The 18,039-nt window shown below is 38.5% G+C and overlaps 1 protein-coding gene across 3 annotated transcripts in view; it reads left to right on the top strand.

The window, feature by feature from the left end:
- Positions 1–18,039, top strand: part of LOC141497398 (fibronectin type-III domain-containing protein 3A-like) — an 80,512-nt gene that overhangs the window by 29,961 nt on the left and 32,512 nt on the right. For 2 of the 3 annotated variants that reach the window (XM_074200044.1, XM_074200045.1), the window contains 4 exons: positions 1,785–1,861; positions 4,977–5,235; positions 5,627–5,911; positions 15,825–15,880. In XM_074200044.1, the coding sequence (XP_074056145.1) occupies positions 1,785–1,861; positions 4,977–5,235; positions 5,627–5,911; positions 15,825–15,880 (677 nt within the window). The remainder of the gene's footprint in view (positions 1–1,784; positions 1,862–4,976; positions 5,236–5,626; positions 5,912–15,824; positions 15,881–18,039) is intronic. The other variant, XM_074200046.1, reaches the window with a different exon arrangement.

The following is an 18,039-nucleotide window of genomic DNA, read 5'->3' as shown; positions in this document are numbered from 1 at the left end:
TATTTGAATGAAACTAGAATGTAGTGAATCTAATAGCATGAAAATATTTTAGAAACATTTGTTTTCAGTAGCTGTATCAAGCCTATTTAATCATTTCTTGGGTTAACACATACCTTAGTTGGAGGTTTATTATTATTATTATTATTATTAGCAGGGCTTATGGTCCAGATCTTGCCAGCAACTTGTGATAAATTAAGCTACTTCAGGACAGTTAGTAAGCAATTTTAAGTACCTACTGTGTGTCAAGCACTTCAGACACTTGAAGTGAAATAATTCAGAAGTCATATTTCCAAGGTCAAATTCCAAGGCTTTCCATCTGCCACCCCTCCACAATTAGTCATCCAGTCTTTGCTTGAAGACATCTAGTGGGGAAGATCCCACTTCTTTCATGGTCAGTCCATTCTGCACATTGAGACAATTCTCATTGTTAGGAAGCATTTCCTGATATCCAACCTAAACTGGTCTCTCCAGAACCTCTGCTCATTGCTCCTAGTCCTGCCTTTTGGTGTCAAGAAGACAGAATCTAATCTCTCTTCTGACTGACTACCTTTCAGATATTTATGTTCACATTCTCCCCCCACAGCTCCAAGCTAAACATCCTCAGTTCCCTCAGATGATCTCCATATAGTATGAACTTGAGGTCTTTCTCCATCCTGGACCTTCTTTACTTCTTTTGAAACCCCTTCAGCTTATTGGTGACTGCCCTAGAAGGCAGTGCCCACAATTGACTCAGCATTCCAGCTAGGGTAGTGGGTAATGGTCCTCTTGCCTCCTTATTCCTGGGTGCTTGGCCTTTTTTTTTTACAAGGCAATGAGGTTAAGTGGCTTGCCCAAGGCCACACAGCTAGGTAATTAAGTGTCTGAGGCGGGATTTGAACTCAGGTACTCCTGACTCCAGGGTCGGTGCTCTATCCACTTCACCACCTAGCTGCCCCTGCTTGGGCTCTCTTAATGGAGCCCAAATTCATGTTTGCTTTGTTGTATACCCTGACTCCATGTCAAACCTTAGCTATTGTTCACATATGTATCTGACTTTTTGATTTTGATTATGAGTACTTTAGGTAATTTTTTTAAAACTTTGTACTAGGTATGTTACTATTCTAGGATTTCACAACAAATATAGAGTTCATATTCTTAGGAGGTAAACACTAGTTTGTTTACCTACTATATGTGTTAAAGACTGAGGATAATGGCATGTTTTGGTCTCCATGCTTTGTAACATTTTCAGTCATCTTTTTATTGTTATAGGGATTTGTATATTTTTCAGAGTCAAATAGAAACAAAAGGTCTGATTTTCCATGGGTTTTACACTTTACACAATACTTTCTTCCCACCAGCCTTAGGAGGTCGACAGTAGAAGTATTCATATCCCCGTTTTAAAGATGAATCTTGAACAGGCTCAGATAGCTAATTAAGTAGGCCCTGAATCTGGACTCACACCCAAGTATTCTGACTCCTAAGCCCAGCATTCTTTCCATTTCACCACTACCATTTAGTAAAGGAAGGCTGAATACAGTTGAAGTCTGGCACTTGTTACATGATTAGCATTAGATCTTTTATTTCTTAATATGCTATTTATAAGTAATAACATTAAGTTATAAAGTGGACTTTGATACTAGCATTGAGATGACCGAGGGTAATTTAAGATTTTGTAAAAAAAAAAAAAAAAAAAAGCATTGTCTTCATATTTGTAGTTTGAGAGAGAAATAATGTGTAAGTATATTATTGTAGTAATATGATCCTGTGTTGATTTGATATTCACATTTTTAATCATCCTGCTTTAGGACCAGCCCATGTTCCTATGATGTCACTAAATGGCTCTATGCCACCGATATTTGTTCCTCCTGGTTATATGTCTCAGGTATGTCAGAAAATTTTATTTGGCACTTTGTGTTGAGGAATTTTTAGAGATTATTCATTCATTCACCAAATAGTAAATGCCAAGACACTGTGGTAGGCCTTCATGGAATATCCCATAATGAAAAACAAGTCTTTGCCCTCGAGAATTTATAATCTCAATATGATTTTTTTAAAAAAGCAATTATGTAAAATGTTTAATATTCTTTCTATTCTTATAGTGAGTGAATTTGGGAAAACTGATTAGTTTTTCATTAAAACATTTGGCAACACGTTGCAAAACAGTAACCAAAGTGTATTATTTGACCAATCCCTCCATAGAGCTCACTTGATGCCTTAAATGAGAACTTTTTTATGTAGCCAGTGCTAAATCTAGGAATCTGAAGCTAGTTAAATAGTGCTGCAGTGTTTCTGTTAATGAATCAAGACCCTTAGGACATGATATCAAACAGTGCTTAGAAAGTTTGGTTTGAACAATGCTGAAGATATATAGGGGGCTTCAGAGGAAAATTTCCCTAGAACTCTAAATAAAATGTGGTGTTAAATGCAACCTTGAGAATTTATGGGTCCAATTAAATATTAACCATGAAAAAAATCAAGCTGATCACAGTGCCCCCTTGCAGATAGGGGTCCACATTCCCTAATACTTCATGTGCCAGTATTTTTATTACACTGAAAAGGGTGTGTTTTGTTGTTTCCATTTCCCCACTTTAATGTTTCCTTGCTGAAATCAGACTTGTCTTTATACTTGGAGTCTCCTTTTAAAGCATTACTAGATTCTTGGTCTTGTTAATCTATGATGATAACTATTTTTTTATTTAAATGCTTTTTCAAAGTTTTACTAACATTAGCTATAGAAGTGTTAGATGCCAGAGAGAGGAAGACATCTAAGGGGATTAAAGGTCCCCAGGAAAGCACAAGTAGGTGAAAGAAGAAGGTTCATAGTGGCTCTACCAATTAGTGATGGGAGTTAGGTTGCTGCTAAGAGTGTAAACATTTCTATGATCTGGCAGGAAGGAAAAAACCAAGAAAACTGGGGAACTGGAGTTCAGATTAAAAATCTCTTAGAGAAGGAGATGAATGTTTCCACAATTTTGCTCCTTGCAGTAAGCTTTGCAAAACAATTGGAAGCTACATGTGTCCTAAAGGCCTGTGCTTCTTGGTGTAGAGAGAATCTTCCTGTTGTAAGTCCTTTTAGAAGTGAGGTAGGGTAGTATGTGACCCAGTGGGAGCAGGGGCTGTGGGTGAAGGTTGGGGGCAGGGGGAATCTCCAGAAATTTAGCCTTGTGATGTTTGGTCTTTTCATTCAGAAATGGAGTAATTGGGGCAAAGTTATTGAACTTTCATCCATGTCACCACATGGTTGAAGGAAATTTCTTCCTTAAAATATTAAGAACAAATTACATATATATACAACTTGAAAGTATTTTCAAATGTGTATATGGATAGTGTGTGTGTGTGTGCATAAAATTACATTAATAACATGAAATGTCTTGAAGGTCTCTGACCACTTTCATAATGTTCTCTGAATTTGACATATTTCCTTTTACTAAACTTTCTCTGGGATCATGACACTTTATCATTGTCAAAAGAATTTAAGACTTCATTTTGGCATAACTACAATTTCCACATCTGTAATTCCTGTTTAGTTGAATAAGAAATACTCTGAGTTTTGTTTTACCCTAAAGACAAATTAAATATGCTGAGGGTCTTACAGGAACTTGGAAGACTTAAACAAATGGTCTTTCTATAAATAGCCATTGGAAATTCATAATTAATTATAACTCACAGTACAGTCATATTTGTAACTTATTAATAATAGTCATCAAAACTTCTCTATGAGTTAATAAGCTTCATTTCTAGTTCATTAGTAAAACCTAATTTGATGAAGTTGAGAAAAAATCCTGTAAAATGATTGAAGTGATAGGGATAGGAATTTGTAGCACAGGGAATAGCCAGATGAGGGAAGTCCCTCTGAGGCAAATGGATACCTTCTGTGCAACTTAGAATCTAGACTGAATCACCTAAAACAGTGGCCCCAACACCCAAAGTCAGATGGAACCATATTAAAATGTCATTGAGAAATATTTAATACAAACAATAAACATACAATAAAACATGGGTGGCATCAGTTAGTATGCAGTCACAAGGATCCCGATATCCAGATTATTCTGTTCTTTCTCCTACCAGCCCTGGCTTAGACCACTAAGAGGTTCTGTCACTTGGTCACAGGTTTAGAATATATCACAGGTAGTGCTTGAACCCAGGGCTCACAGGCCCCTCTCTACCCAACTACAGTACATGTAGCCTTTCAACTTATTTATAAAATAATTTATCACCAGTTCTTTTGATTTAACGGGTTTATTGGTAATAATGTAAACCATTACTTTTGATGTATAGTAATATAAACACTGTTTTCCTTATTTTTCTAGTATTCAATCTAATTGGTCAGAAATAATAAATGCTTGAATTCATTTTTAATTCTGTGTAATTTTAGGGAACCAAAGAAAATCTAATCCATTTTTGGCCAATGGCTACCAGAAACTACTGCTATACTTTTTCAAGCAGACAGCTCAATCAAAAGGCTGTATTCCTTTGCTGTCAGACTAATTAGAGAGCATTATCTTTATCTTATTCTTTCCTTAATAAAGCAGTATTGTGCCTAAGTCCTGTGGAGGGAGGAATGCAAAGCTAGACAAGAAGGCCCTGCCCTCAAGTAGAGAAGCTTTGTGGTGACTTGAATGGGCATTGCTTATTTTACTGAACTTGCTCTGCTTCCCAGCAGCCTGATTCTACTTTAATGACTTAGTCATACCTTCTACATGGCAAATGAGGTATATCTCCAATTAAGTCACTGTGCAGTATATTTTGCTTTCATTAAGGAATTCTCTTTTGTTGAGAACTACATTGTGATGTGGGCCTGAGATTTACTTCTTTGACACCTGAACTTTCAAAGGGAAAAGAGCAAGTCCCTCTATGTTAACATACTTCTCATTAACCAAGTTTCTCAGAGATAAAGGTTCTGTGGATGACATGACCAATCTAAATTTCAACAAGAAAAATAATTTGGAAGCTTGTTATGTTATTCACTTTCAATATGATCATTTGTTCTGTTGTAGGTGGTGGAAGAAAATGGAGTTCGCAAAATTGTAATCTTGCCACATTCTGCTGAATACCACCCTCCCATGCATCCTCCTCCACATCTGCAGCATTACATACATCCACATCCTCCTCATATGCTTGCCCACCCACCTCATCCAATGTATCCCCCAGTTCCAGGTTCTGAATTGCATCCACCCCAGTATATGCACCAACATGCAATGCCACCGCCACCACCGCCACCACCAGTGCCACAACCACGCATTTACCATGAATATGGTAAGATGGTTTGTTCGATTAATGTTTGTTTTAATTTGTTGTAATCTGTCCCTTTTGTCTTGGATACTTGTTCAAAAAAAGTAAAAAGAGAGGTAAGACTTTAACAATTAATTATTGCATGTTGTACATAAATCATAAGTAAGGATTTTAAGTTTCTTGGAGGCCGTATTGCCTGTCATCCTTAAGCCTTTCCTTTTAGAAGTGAAGTCACATCTTGATCTTCTTGTAGATGTTTTTCTCCTCTGTAACCCCAGCATGGAATCAAAATTGAAGCAGAGTGAGAGCCATTCTAAAAGTTAACATGTCCTTCTATCAGCCTTGGTCCTTATTTGGTTACGTAAACAAGGGGTCTCAAACACTGATTGAACAGTATGACCCTGGTCTGTTTTAGAAACCCGTTCCCATGGAAGAACACATTATATTCCTCGGGATGAAAGAACTGGTAAAATGCAAGAGCATTTGAAGAAGAGAATAAAAGACAGACATGCTATTGGACATAACAATAATAACAACAAATCTGGCGTCCCACCTTCTTCACTGTCTAAAGTTCACACTTCTTACAATGCTAATGTTGAGAATGGTTATGGAAAGGGACATTATGTTGTAGAAGAACCTGTTAAGCAAAAACAAAGTGGGAAAGCAAAGGATGGTCCAGCAGAAGATGCAAAAGCTGAAGGTAAGATCAGCCTTTTTACCTCATTGCAAAAGAAAAACCGACAAACTAAGAACCACAGTGCATCTTAAAACATTTTCCCTTTCGGTCCTTTTAACTCTCAGGTTCTAAATTCTTTTTCTGAGATGGTCCATTTGAGCTGTAATATAAACTGGGAGCCACAATTCACCTGCTTTTTAAAAACACAGGGAAGTGACTGTTCTGCAGTAATTGCCTGCTACTTTATGTGACAATGAATGAATATACCACATGTGGTTTCTACCACTTGTCTCCTATTATTAACTTTCTGAAGTAGAGCCATGTGATACAAGAAATTGGTCTAGGTGACCAAGGTATTATGAGATTACATTCATTTATGTGATCACTATTTAATTTCACACTGGCAAGGGAGGAAGAAATTTTGCAAAACTGAGTGAGATACATGAGATTTTGTTTGCTTTTCATATACTTGAAAAAGTATTTGGAAAATGTGGAAAATGTGTTGTCTCCATAGAAAAATTTGCCAAACGTCCTTAATCGAGTCCCCATTTTTTATTTTTCATCCAGTAAAATCAGTTCATATTTAATCCAAGATCCTAACCAATTCATAAGGCAGTCTAGTTAATTTAAGAATTTCTGCTAATTTCCTATTATTAGACCTCTTTAATTTTTGTAGATGTATGATTTTTGATTTATAGTTGTCATTTCCCAAAGCCTTAACACATTATCCAGTTCATCAAGTTGTCAGTGCTAGAGTGTTTCCTGCTCCAGGGAAGGACAAGAGATATGTAATGAGAGTCAGCAGGATTGGAATGTCACACCCCAGAAGGTGCAAATAGAAGCCACTTGGTTTTCCAGTGAGAATTTTAAAACCTAAGAATGTTCTCCAACACTGCAAAGACAAAATGCATGGAAAAATGAATTTTTATTTTAAAAAAACAACTTATGAGTTTTAAATATTTAGGGTTTAGGATTTGCTGTTTACTGCGCTCAATTTATATTACAAAGGGGAAAAGTGCTCTCTGGCAATCAGGGGGCTAGCCACAATTTGAAAGGTTTGTGGTTCCAGTTGTAGATGTAATGAGATTATGTGTCCTAAGAATGAGATAGACTATCACCTAAAACTTGTAGCAAGGAAGGGTGGGGTGAAGAAGAAAGGAGTATGTCTGCTGTGCCATCCTTAATAACTATCCCTTATAAAATCATTGCCATAAATTCTCCCTCAAACATAAAAGCTTCCCATGGTGGGATTGAGGATCAACCCAGCTGATTTGGAGTCTTCCCAACCACGTCTTGGAATTCCAGGAAGCTCCTAAATGAGGTGCTTTGGTAGCCACCAGTGTTTTCACTTCATGGCTCTCCCAGCTGGACGTGGGTTCTCAACATTCTTTGTAACATCATTTTGTTTCCAAGCTGGAGCACCTACTCTTTTCCTGTCATGTTTCAGTTCTGTACTCCTTGGGAGCTTATTCAACCTAACTCAGTGAAAAGGAACCCTGTTTTAGGGATCCAGGGTTATGACCCTGCTACAGGTGGGCAAACAATCAGTGGTTTTCCATTCTCCATTTCAAAGTTCCCCTTCAGTAGTGAGGAAGATTGATTAGGCCAGATAAAAGAACTTCTAGCACTTTCTCTAAGCAAACTAGTCAGCCTTCTGAGTGTTTGTTGAAAGGAATGTTTATTTTATTGAAATCAGTGGTTCTCTGAGGAATAAGAGGAATTCCTCTGAGGAAGAAGTCCAAATAAGCATCTCAATTTGTTGCTGGTAGGTACTAGGTCTCTCATGTTGGCTATAGCTAGTTAACTTTTTTAGTTAGTGTGGTGTTAAGAGGCCACGGTCAGATGCTGAGTTTGTGTACAGGCCAGTTGTGATTTTCCACAGCCATAGTCTATCCTAACAATGCCAGCTGTCTCACAAATGTGTCTGAAGAGCAACAAGCAGTCAGCATAAATCTATCATTAGTCCTGGGGGAAAGAACTAGGAGCCCTTCCCTGTTGTCAGTAGGTCAGTAGCATCATCCCTACTCATCAAAGTACAATGCTGTTGTTTCTTCTTATGCTCTTTATATTCAAGCCTGGACATTTGGAGCATGTATTTGGGGTCAGCTTTGTCTTTCCTTCTGAATGATGAATTATGGTTCTATTTATTATTCTTTGCATCCAAACTATGTCTTTTCTTTTTTATATTCATCTTTTTTTGCCTCTGGCCTGTTTCTTTTCTCCAATGTAAGGCATTTTCACCTATTGTTTGTGATGCTAAAATTACTGCCACCACACTGATAACTGTGTCAAGTGCTGGTGCAAATTTTGTAGCCTACTAAAGTCTCACATCTTGATAGAGTTCGGTCACCAAGTTTAAAGCAAAGTCAAGGATTGGAAATATGGTTTTAGGACATCACAGGCTAGAATATAGATACTCATTTGGTGGAGAATAATGAGAAAAAGAAATTATCTTCTGCATTTTTAATTCCCAACTCATCTAAGACAAAGATCTATTAGACTTGTAACTTCAACTTAGTATTGGTGGGTGGGTAGATTTCCTTCAGTGGACTCTTTTGTACTCAGTAAGATCTGTCTTGACTACACATATGAGGAATACCGCACGTGGCTGAAATGGACAAGCTGTGATATAAAGTACATGAGAGGCACTTAATGTACAGCACCATAATTAAATGGTCCCCTTCTCCTTTTGTGTCCTTTTGCAAATTGCCAACCTAACCATTTCCATTAAGTGGTTTGGAAATTTTCCATTTCAGATAGGCAGCTGGAAACAGGTCACAGCCTCCGCTTAGTATATGATAGTAGGGGACCATAATTATGCTGATTGGACCAGAGGATTTGTGCAGAGACACACAGGTTAAGAGCACTGCCTGTAAAATTGCAAATTAGAGCAATTTAGAAAAGGGCAGAGAAAGAAGCGACAGAAAATAGATGTTCCAACAGAGTATATAAACCATTTATTCTTAAAACACACACACACACACACACACATACACACGCACACACAAAGAATTTAGTAGACAAGCCTTCCATGTCAGGAGTGATTAACAAAAGAACCACAGCAGTATGTGACTAGAGAATAGAGAGCTGGCCTTAGATCTTTGAAGACAAGGGTTCAAGCCCTGGCTCTCACCCATACTGACTGTCCACTCTTAGGCAAGTTACTTAACCTACTCCTCAATGGCCTAGGCAATACTGTAAAACTTAGCTACAAAAAAAGGAGCTGACTTATATTGGTAGATAGGAGTTCTCTATATCAGTGAAATCCTGGATCTGGTCCTGGATCTAGTGGCCTAAAACCCAAAAATCAGCTAGTGATGGGCTGCAATCAATGGAGACCCCAAGTTGCACACTGAGAGGACCCTGGCTGTCTATGTGACCTCAGGCAAATCCAAGACTAGAAATGATATGGTCGGTACATTGGGAAAATGAATTTCATCCTCTGGAGTTTCCTATGCAAGTACATTTTACAGATTCAGTCCAAAAAGAATCTCAATATGACTGTGGAACAGCCCAGAAATGGGAAAGCATCTTTACAAGTTAGTGGTTACCACTCTGGAGGGTGAAGGGTTTTTCTTTCTAGAAAAATTGTAATGTAGAATCAAAAGACCTCAGTTGATCTCCCTCCCCAATTTTTAGAAGTCAGCAGTTAGAAAAACAGCAGCTGAAACCCCTTAGGTAGAAGAGAAGCTACCTAGCCAGCTGGTGGCAATTTGGGGGTCTGTCCTGTTGTTTGGAAGATATCTGCCAGGCCATCTGATTTAACCTGGCCTGCACTATAAAGAGGTAGGTTTCAACTTACCTGTCTACCAACACAAGGAGCAGTCTTGGAGAGTAGCCTAAGGTTACTGGCCAGGTAAAGTGGCTTTCTTCGAGTCAAAAACCAGCTCTTAGTGATGGGAGGGCCTGGATTCCATGAACTGCAGTGTTCCTGGCTGGCTCTCTCTCCATTAAGAAAGCCTCTTGATCAAGAGGCCATGTACAAACCCTCTGGAGCTGGGGCCAGTACAGTAATGGGCAGTGGTCCCTCCAGACTCCTGAGCACAGCTCCATAGAAGTGGAGAGCTGGGGTGGGAGCAGAACCACCCCCGGCAAGGAAATTCACACTAACTAGGCAGATCAGAAACTCTGAATTATATAGTCTTAGATCATTGCTTGGTCTACAAGTAAGCAACTTGCCCAGGGTCACACAGTCAATATGTGGGAAAGCATATCTAACCCAGGCTTAGAAGTCAATAGAGTCAGGATGGCTAGGTGGTACAGTGGATAGGGCACCAGCCCTGGAGTCAGAAGTACCTGAGTTCAAATCTGGCCTCAAAACACTTAATAATTACCTAGCTGTGTGGCCTCGGGCAAGCCACTTAACCCCATTTGCCTTGCAAAAAACCTAAAAAAAAGTCAATAGAGTCTAATCTAAGAGATGTCTAATTTGGAGTTCTTTCCATTGTGGATACATCTACTTAGAAGTGGCTTCCATGTTTATTTAAAGGTCAAACAAGATTCCTTGGTAGCTATAACCACTGGAAGGGACTTCAGGGAAACCATTCAGTCCAAGTCCCTCATTTTACATAAGAAACTGAAGCACAGAGAGGGAGGGCAATTGCTAGGGTCAGAAATAATAGGAAGGATTAGAGGCAAGATTTGAACCCAAGTCTTCTGATAGTGCAATAATTTTTAAATTAACTTTCCTGGATCTATTTTCTTCAGGTAGCTTTTATAACTCCTTTTCCATTTGTCCAATTTTGCTTTTTAATGAGTTTTTGCCTTAGTGAATTTTTGTGCTTTTTCCATTTGGCCAATTCTGCTTTTTAAGCCATTCTCCTCATTGACTTTTTGTGTCTTTTACCATTTACTTTTTAAGGTGTTATTTTCTTTAGTATTTTTTGTGTCTCCTTTACCAAGCTGTTGACTCTTTCTTTTCCTGATTTTCATGTATCACTCTCATTTTTCATCCCAATTTTTCCTCTACCTCTCTTACTTGCTTTTCAGAATCTTCACCAAGCTGTTGACTCCTTTTTTTCTTTCTTTTCTTGCATCACTCTCATTTATCTTTCCAATTTTTTCTCTTACTTCATTTTCAAAATTCTTTTTGAGCTCTTCCATGATCTGAGACCAATTCACATTTTTCTTGGATGCTTTGGACATAGTAGTTTGGGCTTTATCTTTTTGTAAATGTATGTTTTTTATCTTCCTTGTCACTACAGTAACTTTCTATAGTCAGAATTTTTTTCCTGTTGTTTGCTTATTTTCTCAGCCTATTTATTGACTTTTAACTCTTTGTTCTGCTTCTGGGGTGGAAGGTGCACCATCTCTAATTTTAGGGGTTTTGTGCAGCTGTTTTCCTTAGACCTGTATGTTTTCAGTTTTTCCAAGGTAGTATGATCTAAGGAGAGGTGTTTACTATTCTCCTGACCTGTGCTCTGTTCTGTGAGTGACAACATGCACTCTTTTCTGCCCTGGAACTGTGAGGAGGTTCCCCTGCTCTACTGTGGCTGCTAGTGCTTCCCTTATGCTGGGACTGCCACTCAGGACTATGACTCTGATCCAAGTCTGGGCAAAGTAGCAGAGTCTTCCCAAGTGTTAACAAAGAGACCCCTGTAATCTCCTTTTGACTCATTGTTTAACCCTTTCGCCAGCTGTGATCTGAGAGCAGCAGCCACTGCCGCTGCCAATTCAGTGGCTTCCAAGTGTTCCTAGTTTGTTGGAACCCAGTCTGTGCTAAAACAGCCTACACTGGGACTGGGCTCCAGTCTCACCAGGTGTAACAGACCTTTCCTACTGAACTTCTAAGTTAGCTTTGGCTGGAAAATTATTTCACCCTATCCTTTTGTGGGTTCTGCTGTTACAGGAATTGTTTTATGGCATTGTTTAAAGATGTTTGGGGGAGAACTCAAGGGATTTCACTGCCTTGTCTCTACCATCTTAGCTTTACCGGCCCCTCTACCCAATTTTTAAAAGATTGGAATTACCCTAAGAGAAATTAGTTTCAGAGTTGTTTAAAAAGCCACTTTTCTAGGATTAATAATATACATTCAGACTAATTTTACATCTTTCTACAAACTATAGATTATTACTGATATTCCAAAAGACTGTATTTTAAGGTATATTGATATATATTGTACTTCAGAGGAGAAGAAAACTTAGTAATCAAGTTGAGAAGCATTTTTAACTAGAATTGAAAGAAAAGAGATTTTCTGGTTAACTTTGTCCCCTAAGCATTTAATTACATTTTTCGCTATAATTGGATATGAAAATTTACTACTGATCTTGCAAAATTTTAGTTCAAAAGGCAAATAAATGGAGAGAAGTGAATTTCATTTTATAATGGGATATTTAGGGCTTGTATGACTAAAATTCAAGCACTTCTTGAAAGAATTTTGTATTTTTTGTAGAATATACTAGGATGATGACCAGGAGCAACTAATGTCCTGTCACTCCTTAAGAGCCTCCCTCCCAAATCTCTCAGGGAATATAGGTTTGATGATGACATTCTAGAAGAGCCCTACCTCCTTCATCTTTTTAGCACACCTGATAAACAAGCCCATTCCAGCAACTAAGAACCTAAGAGGGAAGTGGCAGAGTTCAAGCATTCCATTTTAAACAGTATTAGAGAGAAAAGATTAAAGAAGAAAAAAGGTCTGTGTGAAAGAAAGAACCTGGCCTGAAATGCGTAATGTATTTATTACTGTTTACCTCAGATGTTTAAGATAGGCCTATTTTAAATGTTTTGTAAATATGTTCTATATTTGTTGCAAGGTTGAAAATATTTAATAAATATTTACCCCCAGTGAGCAGCATAATATAGTTTATTGAAAAGATCACTGGATTGTAAGTCAGGAGATCTCAATTTTAGTAGGAGTGATGTTAGGCAAGTTGCTCACCCTCTCTGAGCTGGAGGTTGAATTTGAGTGGACTATCTTTGAGGTCCCTAATACCTCATGCTATTGATGCCATGGTTCTCTGAAACAGAACAGATTTCTATTGATGTGAACTTCACAGTGTGCTACACTATTCTGTCATGGTGAACAAATAAATGAGGCTAGTGATAGGAATACTGGTGGCAAGGATTATACAACGGTTGACCTTTGAGCCTGCTCTCTGCACTGTTTTCTTGCTCCTGGTTATTTGACTTAGGAGTACATCAATGTTGCTGAAGACTTACCTTGATAGTACGTATTACTGCACCATGAATACTCAGGTCCCTCCACTCCAGTTTTATTGCTTAGTAGTAATGTTCAAGACCCTCTTGCAAGGAACAAAGACAGGAAAGATCTTAGGAGAGAAACATTCTCAACTGAGGACTTGACAAAATGTAAATATTGGAGAGTTAGGACTTCTCAGTGAGGAAGCCTTCATTTAATTGCAGTAAAAGGTCAAAGCTGGAAGGATCTAACAAGATAGAATACTTATTTTAGATTGACTGTTGCTATAAAGCTTGCTGTAATCAAATTCTAATCTTTGAAGTGACATAACATAATGGATATACCAATTTTGTGTTAAATGAAAGTGAAGTGTTATTTGCCAAAGGCTTACTCTTGCTATGAAGGACAAACGATCGCTGAAAAAAGAAATGAAAAATAGGAGGCCAATAAAACAATGAATTCTTCAGAGATCAGAGTATCCTTTGCTAACTCCTGATGGAGCTGTAGACCTATGCTTGCCTTAAGGAGGAAGAGCTAACATCAGACAACCAGAAAAAGCAGTTTCTTAGTTCATCTGAAAAGTGGGGGGGGGGATGTTGTTTCACATTGCAGAGACCAAGTATCAATTCCTCCCTTGCAGCTCCTCTGGAGCGACTCCTGGAAGAGTTACAAGGTGCTCTTAGAATATAGGACAGGGATGGTATGACCAGGTCTGGCACCCCATCTCTGTGACTGCCCTCCTCTTTGCCCAAACATAACACATACTCCACTCTAAGTGAAGTGTCAACCAAGAGAATTCCAAATAGCTTGGTGAGAGAAAGGCAACAGGAAACATAAGAATCAGAGAGAACTGAATCCTTACTAGAGATGAAGCACAGAAATATCAACACACAGGAAACCAATTAACGACGTGGGTGTTTTACATATATGTGTGTGTGTGTATGTATATGTGTGTGTGTGTGTGTGTATATATATATATATATATATATATATATATATATATATAGAGAGAGAGAGAGAGAGAGAGAGAGAGAGAGAGAGAGAGAGAGAACACCAAGCTGAAGTTTGTTGTGGAGGGGGTGGCTTCAGATTGGGATCATCCAGAAAAATGTCACATCAACAAGCACCAAGACATATTTATCAGATCAGAACTTCAAGTCATGACATGTAATGCCAGAAGGGATTTGTAGGAGCCACTAGTATAGTGACAGAGAGGTGGTACCCCCTTTAGGGTCTGACCTTTGCATTCTTCTTAGTTATCCTAGTAATAAATCAGATTGCTTTTCTGGTTTTGAGGTAATAAATCAGATTGTTTTTCTGGTTTTGATGTGTATCAGAAAAGACAAATTTGACGTTGAGTTTTATATTTTACAACTGTTGACCAGTTTTTTAAGTATTTTCTTTTTCTTTTTTTTTTGGGGGGGGGGAAGTGAACCCTATAGAAAGTTGCTACAGTAAAGAGAACCACAGTAATAGCTGTTTTCTCTTCCTTCCACTCTTATCCTAAGGGTGGGTCAGTACCACATCAAAAGGGTAGCTTGTAGTCTTAGATGAAGCTTTCTTTCCACGGAGAGCTTAAGATGAAATTTCAAAATGTTAATTTACAGATTGAATTTCAAAACACTTAACATTGTCCATAATTGTTCCTCTTTGTATCTTCATGATAAAGGTGAAAACATTATGAAACAGAAAATCAAAAGGCTCATCTTTTGCCCGGGGTCTTCTTATCAGATCAGAGGACAGTTTTTAAGCCCTCTCTACTCCTTCTGGCATAGCATGTATTACATCTAGATTACTCAAAGCATTCTAAATGAGCACCTTTTCCCTTCCATTTAATTCCTCTGTTGTCTTATTATTGAGAACATGAAGCCAATCTTGGTAACACTTTAAAAACGTGACCTGCCCTGGAGTTGTCCAGTGCTTTTTGAAATTAGGAAAAAGATTAACCACATTAGTGTCAATTTTCATTTGTTCTTAACCAATTGAGGCCTTTAATTTCACACGTGCAAATTGGATGACTATTTTGATAGTGTAAGAAGTCTCTCCTGAAATAATTCTAATAGAAACAGGTAATTAGGAGGTTACAGGTGTGTTGCCTTGGCTTTAAAAAGCAAACCACTAATACCACCCAGAAAAACAAATCTGCCCCTGTTGTGCACAGCTTCTCCATTCTTGGATTTGAATTTTCAACGTGGTGGATTGGGGATGTGTTTGGTTAGTTTTATGTGAAAGAAAGTGCTATTGGAGAACTGAATAGCAACATTCACAGCCTAAAAAAAGGACGTTGAGGACTTAGGGTTTTTCCTTCTGGATTTTGATTTTGGGTGTATAGTCCATAAACCTCAAATCCTCCGATTTATATTTTTTTTATACAATCTCCCTTAAAACTGAAGCTGGGATGCATACACCACCAATACTAATCCCACTCCACTCAATCTTGGAAATGAACCAGGCATAATAATGAAGGGTAATAAGAAATAGACAGGTTTTAATTTGACTGTTTATCTTCATGTAAAGTTTTTTGCTCACCTATAGTTAATTAGAAGAGATGTTCCTATTGGAAAACCCTTCTTCTTTGTACTACAAAATGATTTCCATAACGTTATTCATTGAGTGTTGGTTTTGGCTTCTTAGACTCTTATACTTCCGGCAATTAGATGATTAATAAAAGTCATTTGGTGAAGATCTCGTAATGAATCTGATTCCATCTTGTGGTTATAATTAGGTAATACACTACTATCTGCTCCTTTTTTTCCTTGAATGATCTGTTTCTCTGGGTTTTTTTTTTTTCCTAGAAACTGAACAAGAAGTTAAAGAGTTACAGGATCTCTTTAGCACTGGAAAACCTATAGTAAGTAATGCTAAATTGTCTCTCTCCAGATTTACTTTTGGTCGGTTTTTTAAATAATTAGTTTCTTTTTTCCTGGAACAGAATAAGAAATGTGGAATTCAATCATACTTTTTTTTCCATCAATGAAATACACAAAAATGTAAAGTCAGCATGTGCTAAAGAAGGGGATAGTAGTTTATTATTTAATGAAAATATTTAGTAAACATCTACCATATAAGATGGTAGCAATGATATAGTGTAAAAAAATTCTGCCCTTGGGGTCAAAAGAACCTACATTTGAGATCCCACTTTGACGTCAAGCACCCTCCCCAAACCTCAGCTTCCTCAAACTTAGGAGTGGACCTGAATTCAAATCCAGCCTTAGACACTTGATACTAGCTGTGTAATCTTGGGCAAATCACTTAACCCCCATTACCCAACATCAACAACAAAACACTGATGCTCTACCCTACCAGACTATTGAATTTGAAATGTTTTTCCTAACATTTAATGGATTGCATGTATTAGAAAAGGGATGACTTTCCATCTATGGGAAGGAACTACTCCATTCCTAATAGACTCCTAAATGTTGGGATACATTTGAACAGTAAGTATGTTTACTGCAACTTGGAGCACATCACTTGAAATTAGTACCTAAATTTACTCATAATGACCACTCCCTGAAAAAAAAAGCTAGACTTTTCAAAGCAAGTCTTGTTGGACCTTACTAAAAGTGATGAGAAGAGTATTTCAGTTTAAATGGATAATGCCTTTAAATTAGTGCCTAAATTAATCTAAAAAAAAAGTTTACCTTTCTTCCATGCACAGGGATGCGTGTTTGACTTTTGCTTCCTGCCTTAACTATAGAGTAGATGAGTTTTATTTGGAAATGTTGGATTTTTCAATCAATCCTTTGGGTTCAGTGCAGGGGATGTGAGTTCAAAGAATGAAACAGTCCCTCCTCTCTTTAAGCTTACCTTCTAATGGGGGCACAAACAAGTGCATATGAAAATAGATTCACTAAGATTACAGATTTAATAAAAACAAGCCTAGACAACAAGGTAGTCAATACAGGCTAGTCTGGAAAGGGAGGGGAGTCATGGAGCCCAGCTGCATCTTTAAAAAAGAGCAGCACTAGAGAAGGCTATGGTAAGAAGGGAGTGCATTCCAAGCCAGTGCAAAGGCACCAAGGTGGGAGCCTCACCTGGGAAGGGCAGAGGGGAGGCCCAGTCGGCCCAATCACAGAATACAGGAGGACTAGTGATGAGACTGGATGGAAAGCAAAGTTGGAGCAGGTCGTGTTGAATTTTAAAAGCTAAGCAGAGGAGTGCATCTTCTATCCCAAAGGCAACAGGAAGCCACTGTAAGGAGTTGATTACAGAGGGGACTCACCCAGTCAGATCTGCACTTCAGGGAAGTGACTCTGTGACAGTGTGTAGGATGAACTGGACCAGACCAATGAGGAGACTGTGGTCATCATCTAGATTAGAGGGGAGGGAGGCCATGCTGGAGAGGTTGTGAGGATAGAAATGATGAGATCTGACAACTGGCTGGACAGGCAGGGTAATACTGAGATTGAGACCCCCTGGAAGGAGGGTGGTGCCTCTGACAGAACTAGGGAAGTTCAGAAGAGAGAAAGAAGGAGCTTGGTTATAGACATGTTAGGCATGTCTCTGGGATGTCCAGGTTGAAATGACCAGTGGGCAGTTGGTGAGATGGTGATGAAGCTCAAGGGAGAGACTAAAGAAGGCCACAGGGAGAGGAGAAGAGTTCCAGGGGAAAACTTGGGGGAACAGCCACAATTGGCAGTTGAGAACACATGGTGAGCCAGGAAAGTAGACCAAAAAGAACTGGCCACACAGGGAAGGAGATTTTTATCGAGTCAACCTTTTTTTAAGTCTGTTAACGATAAGCCTTTGGAAGCAAGTTGTTATCACAGAGTAAGAGTGAGTAGAAAATGAATAAGTGATGCCATGTCTTTAAATATTCTAAAAAGTTTTAGAACTAGTTCAATCAACCTCAGCAGAAATTTGGGGGCCATCTCAAGGGAGCATCCTAGTTGAGGGACCTTAGAAATTCTGGGGTTTGAAGGAAGGGCTCAGGTCAGATGGAGTGGATGGTGTAAGCCCCATGCATCTCTTGGCAAAGTTGGGCTGCGGTGTATCCCCAAACTGGCCCTC

The sequence above is a fragment of the Macrotis lagotis genome, chromosome X (assembly GCF_037893015.1).
Source record: "Macrotis lagotis isolate mMagLag1 chromosome X, bilby.v1.9.chrom.fasta, whole genome shotgun sequence".
NCBI classification, from domain to species: Eukaryota; Metazoa; Chordata; class Mammalia; order Peramelemorphia; family Peramelidae; genus Macrotis; species Macrotis lagotis.
This window is presented reverse-complemented; position numbering and strand designations above follow the sequence as displayed.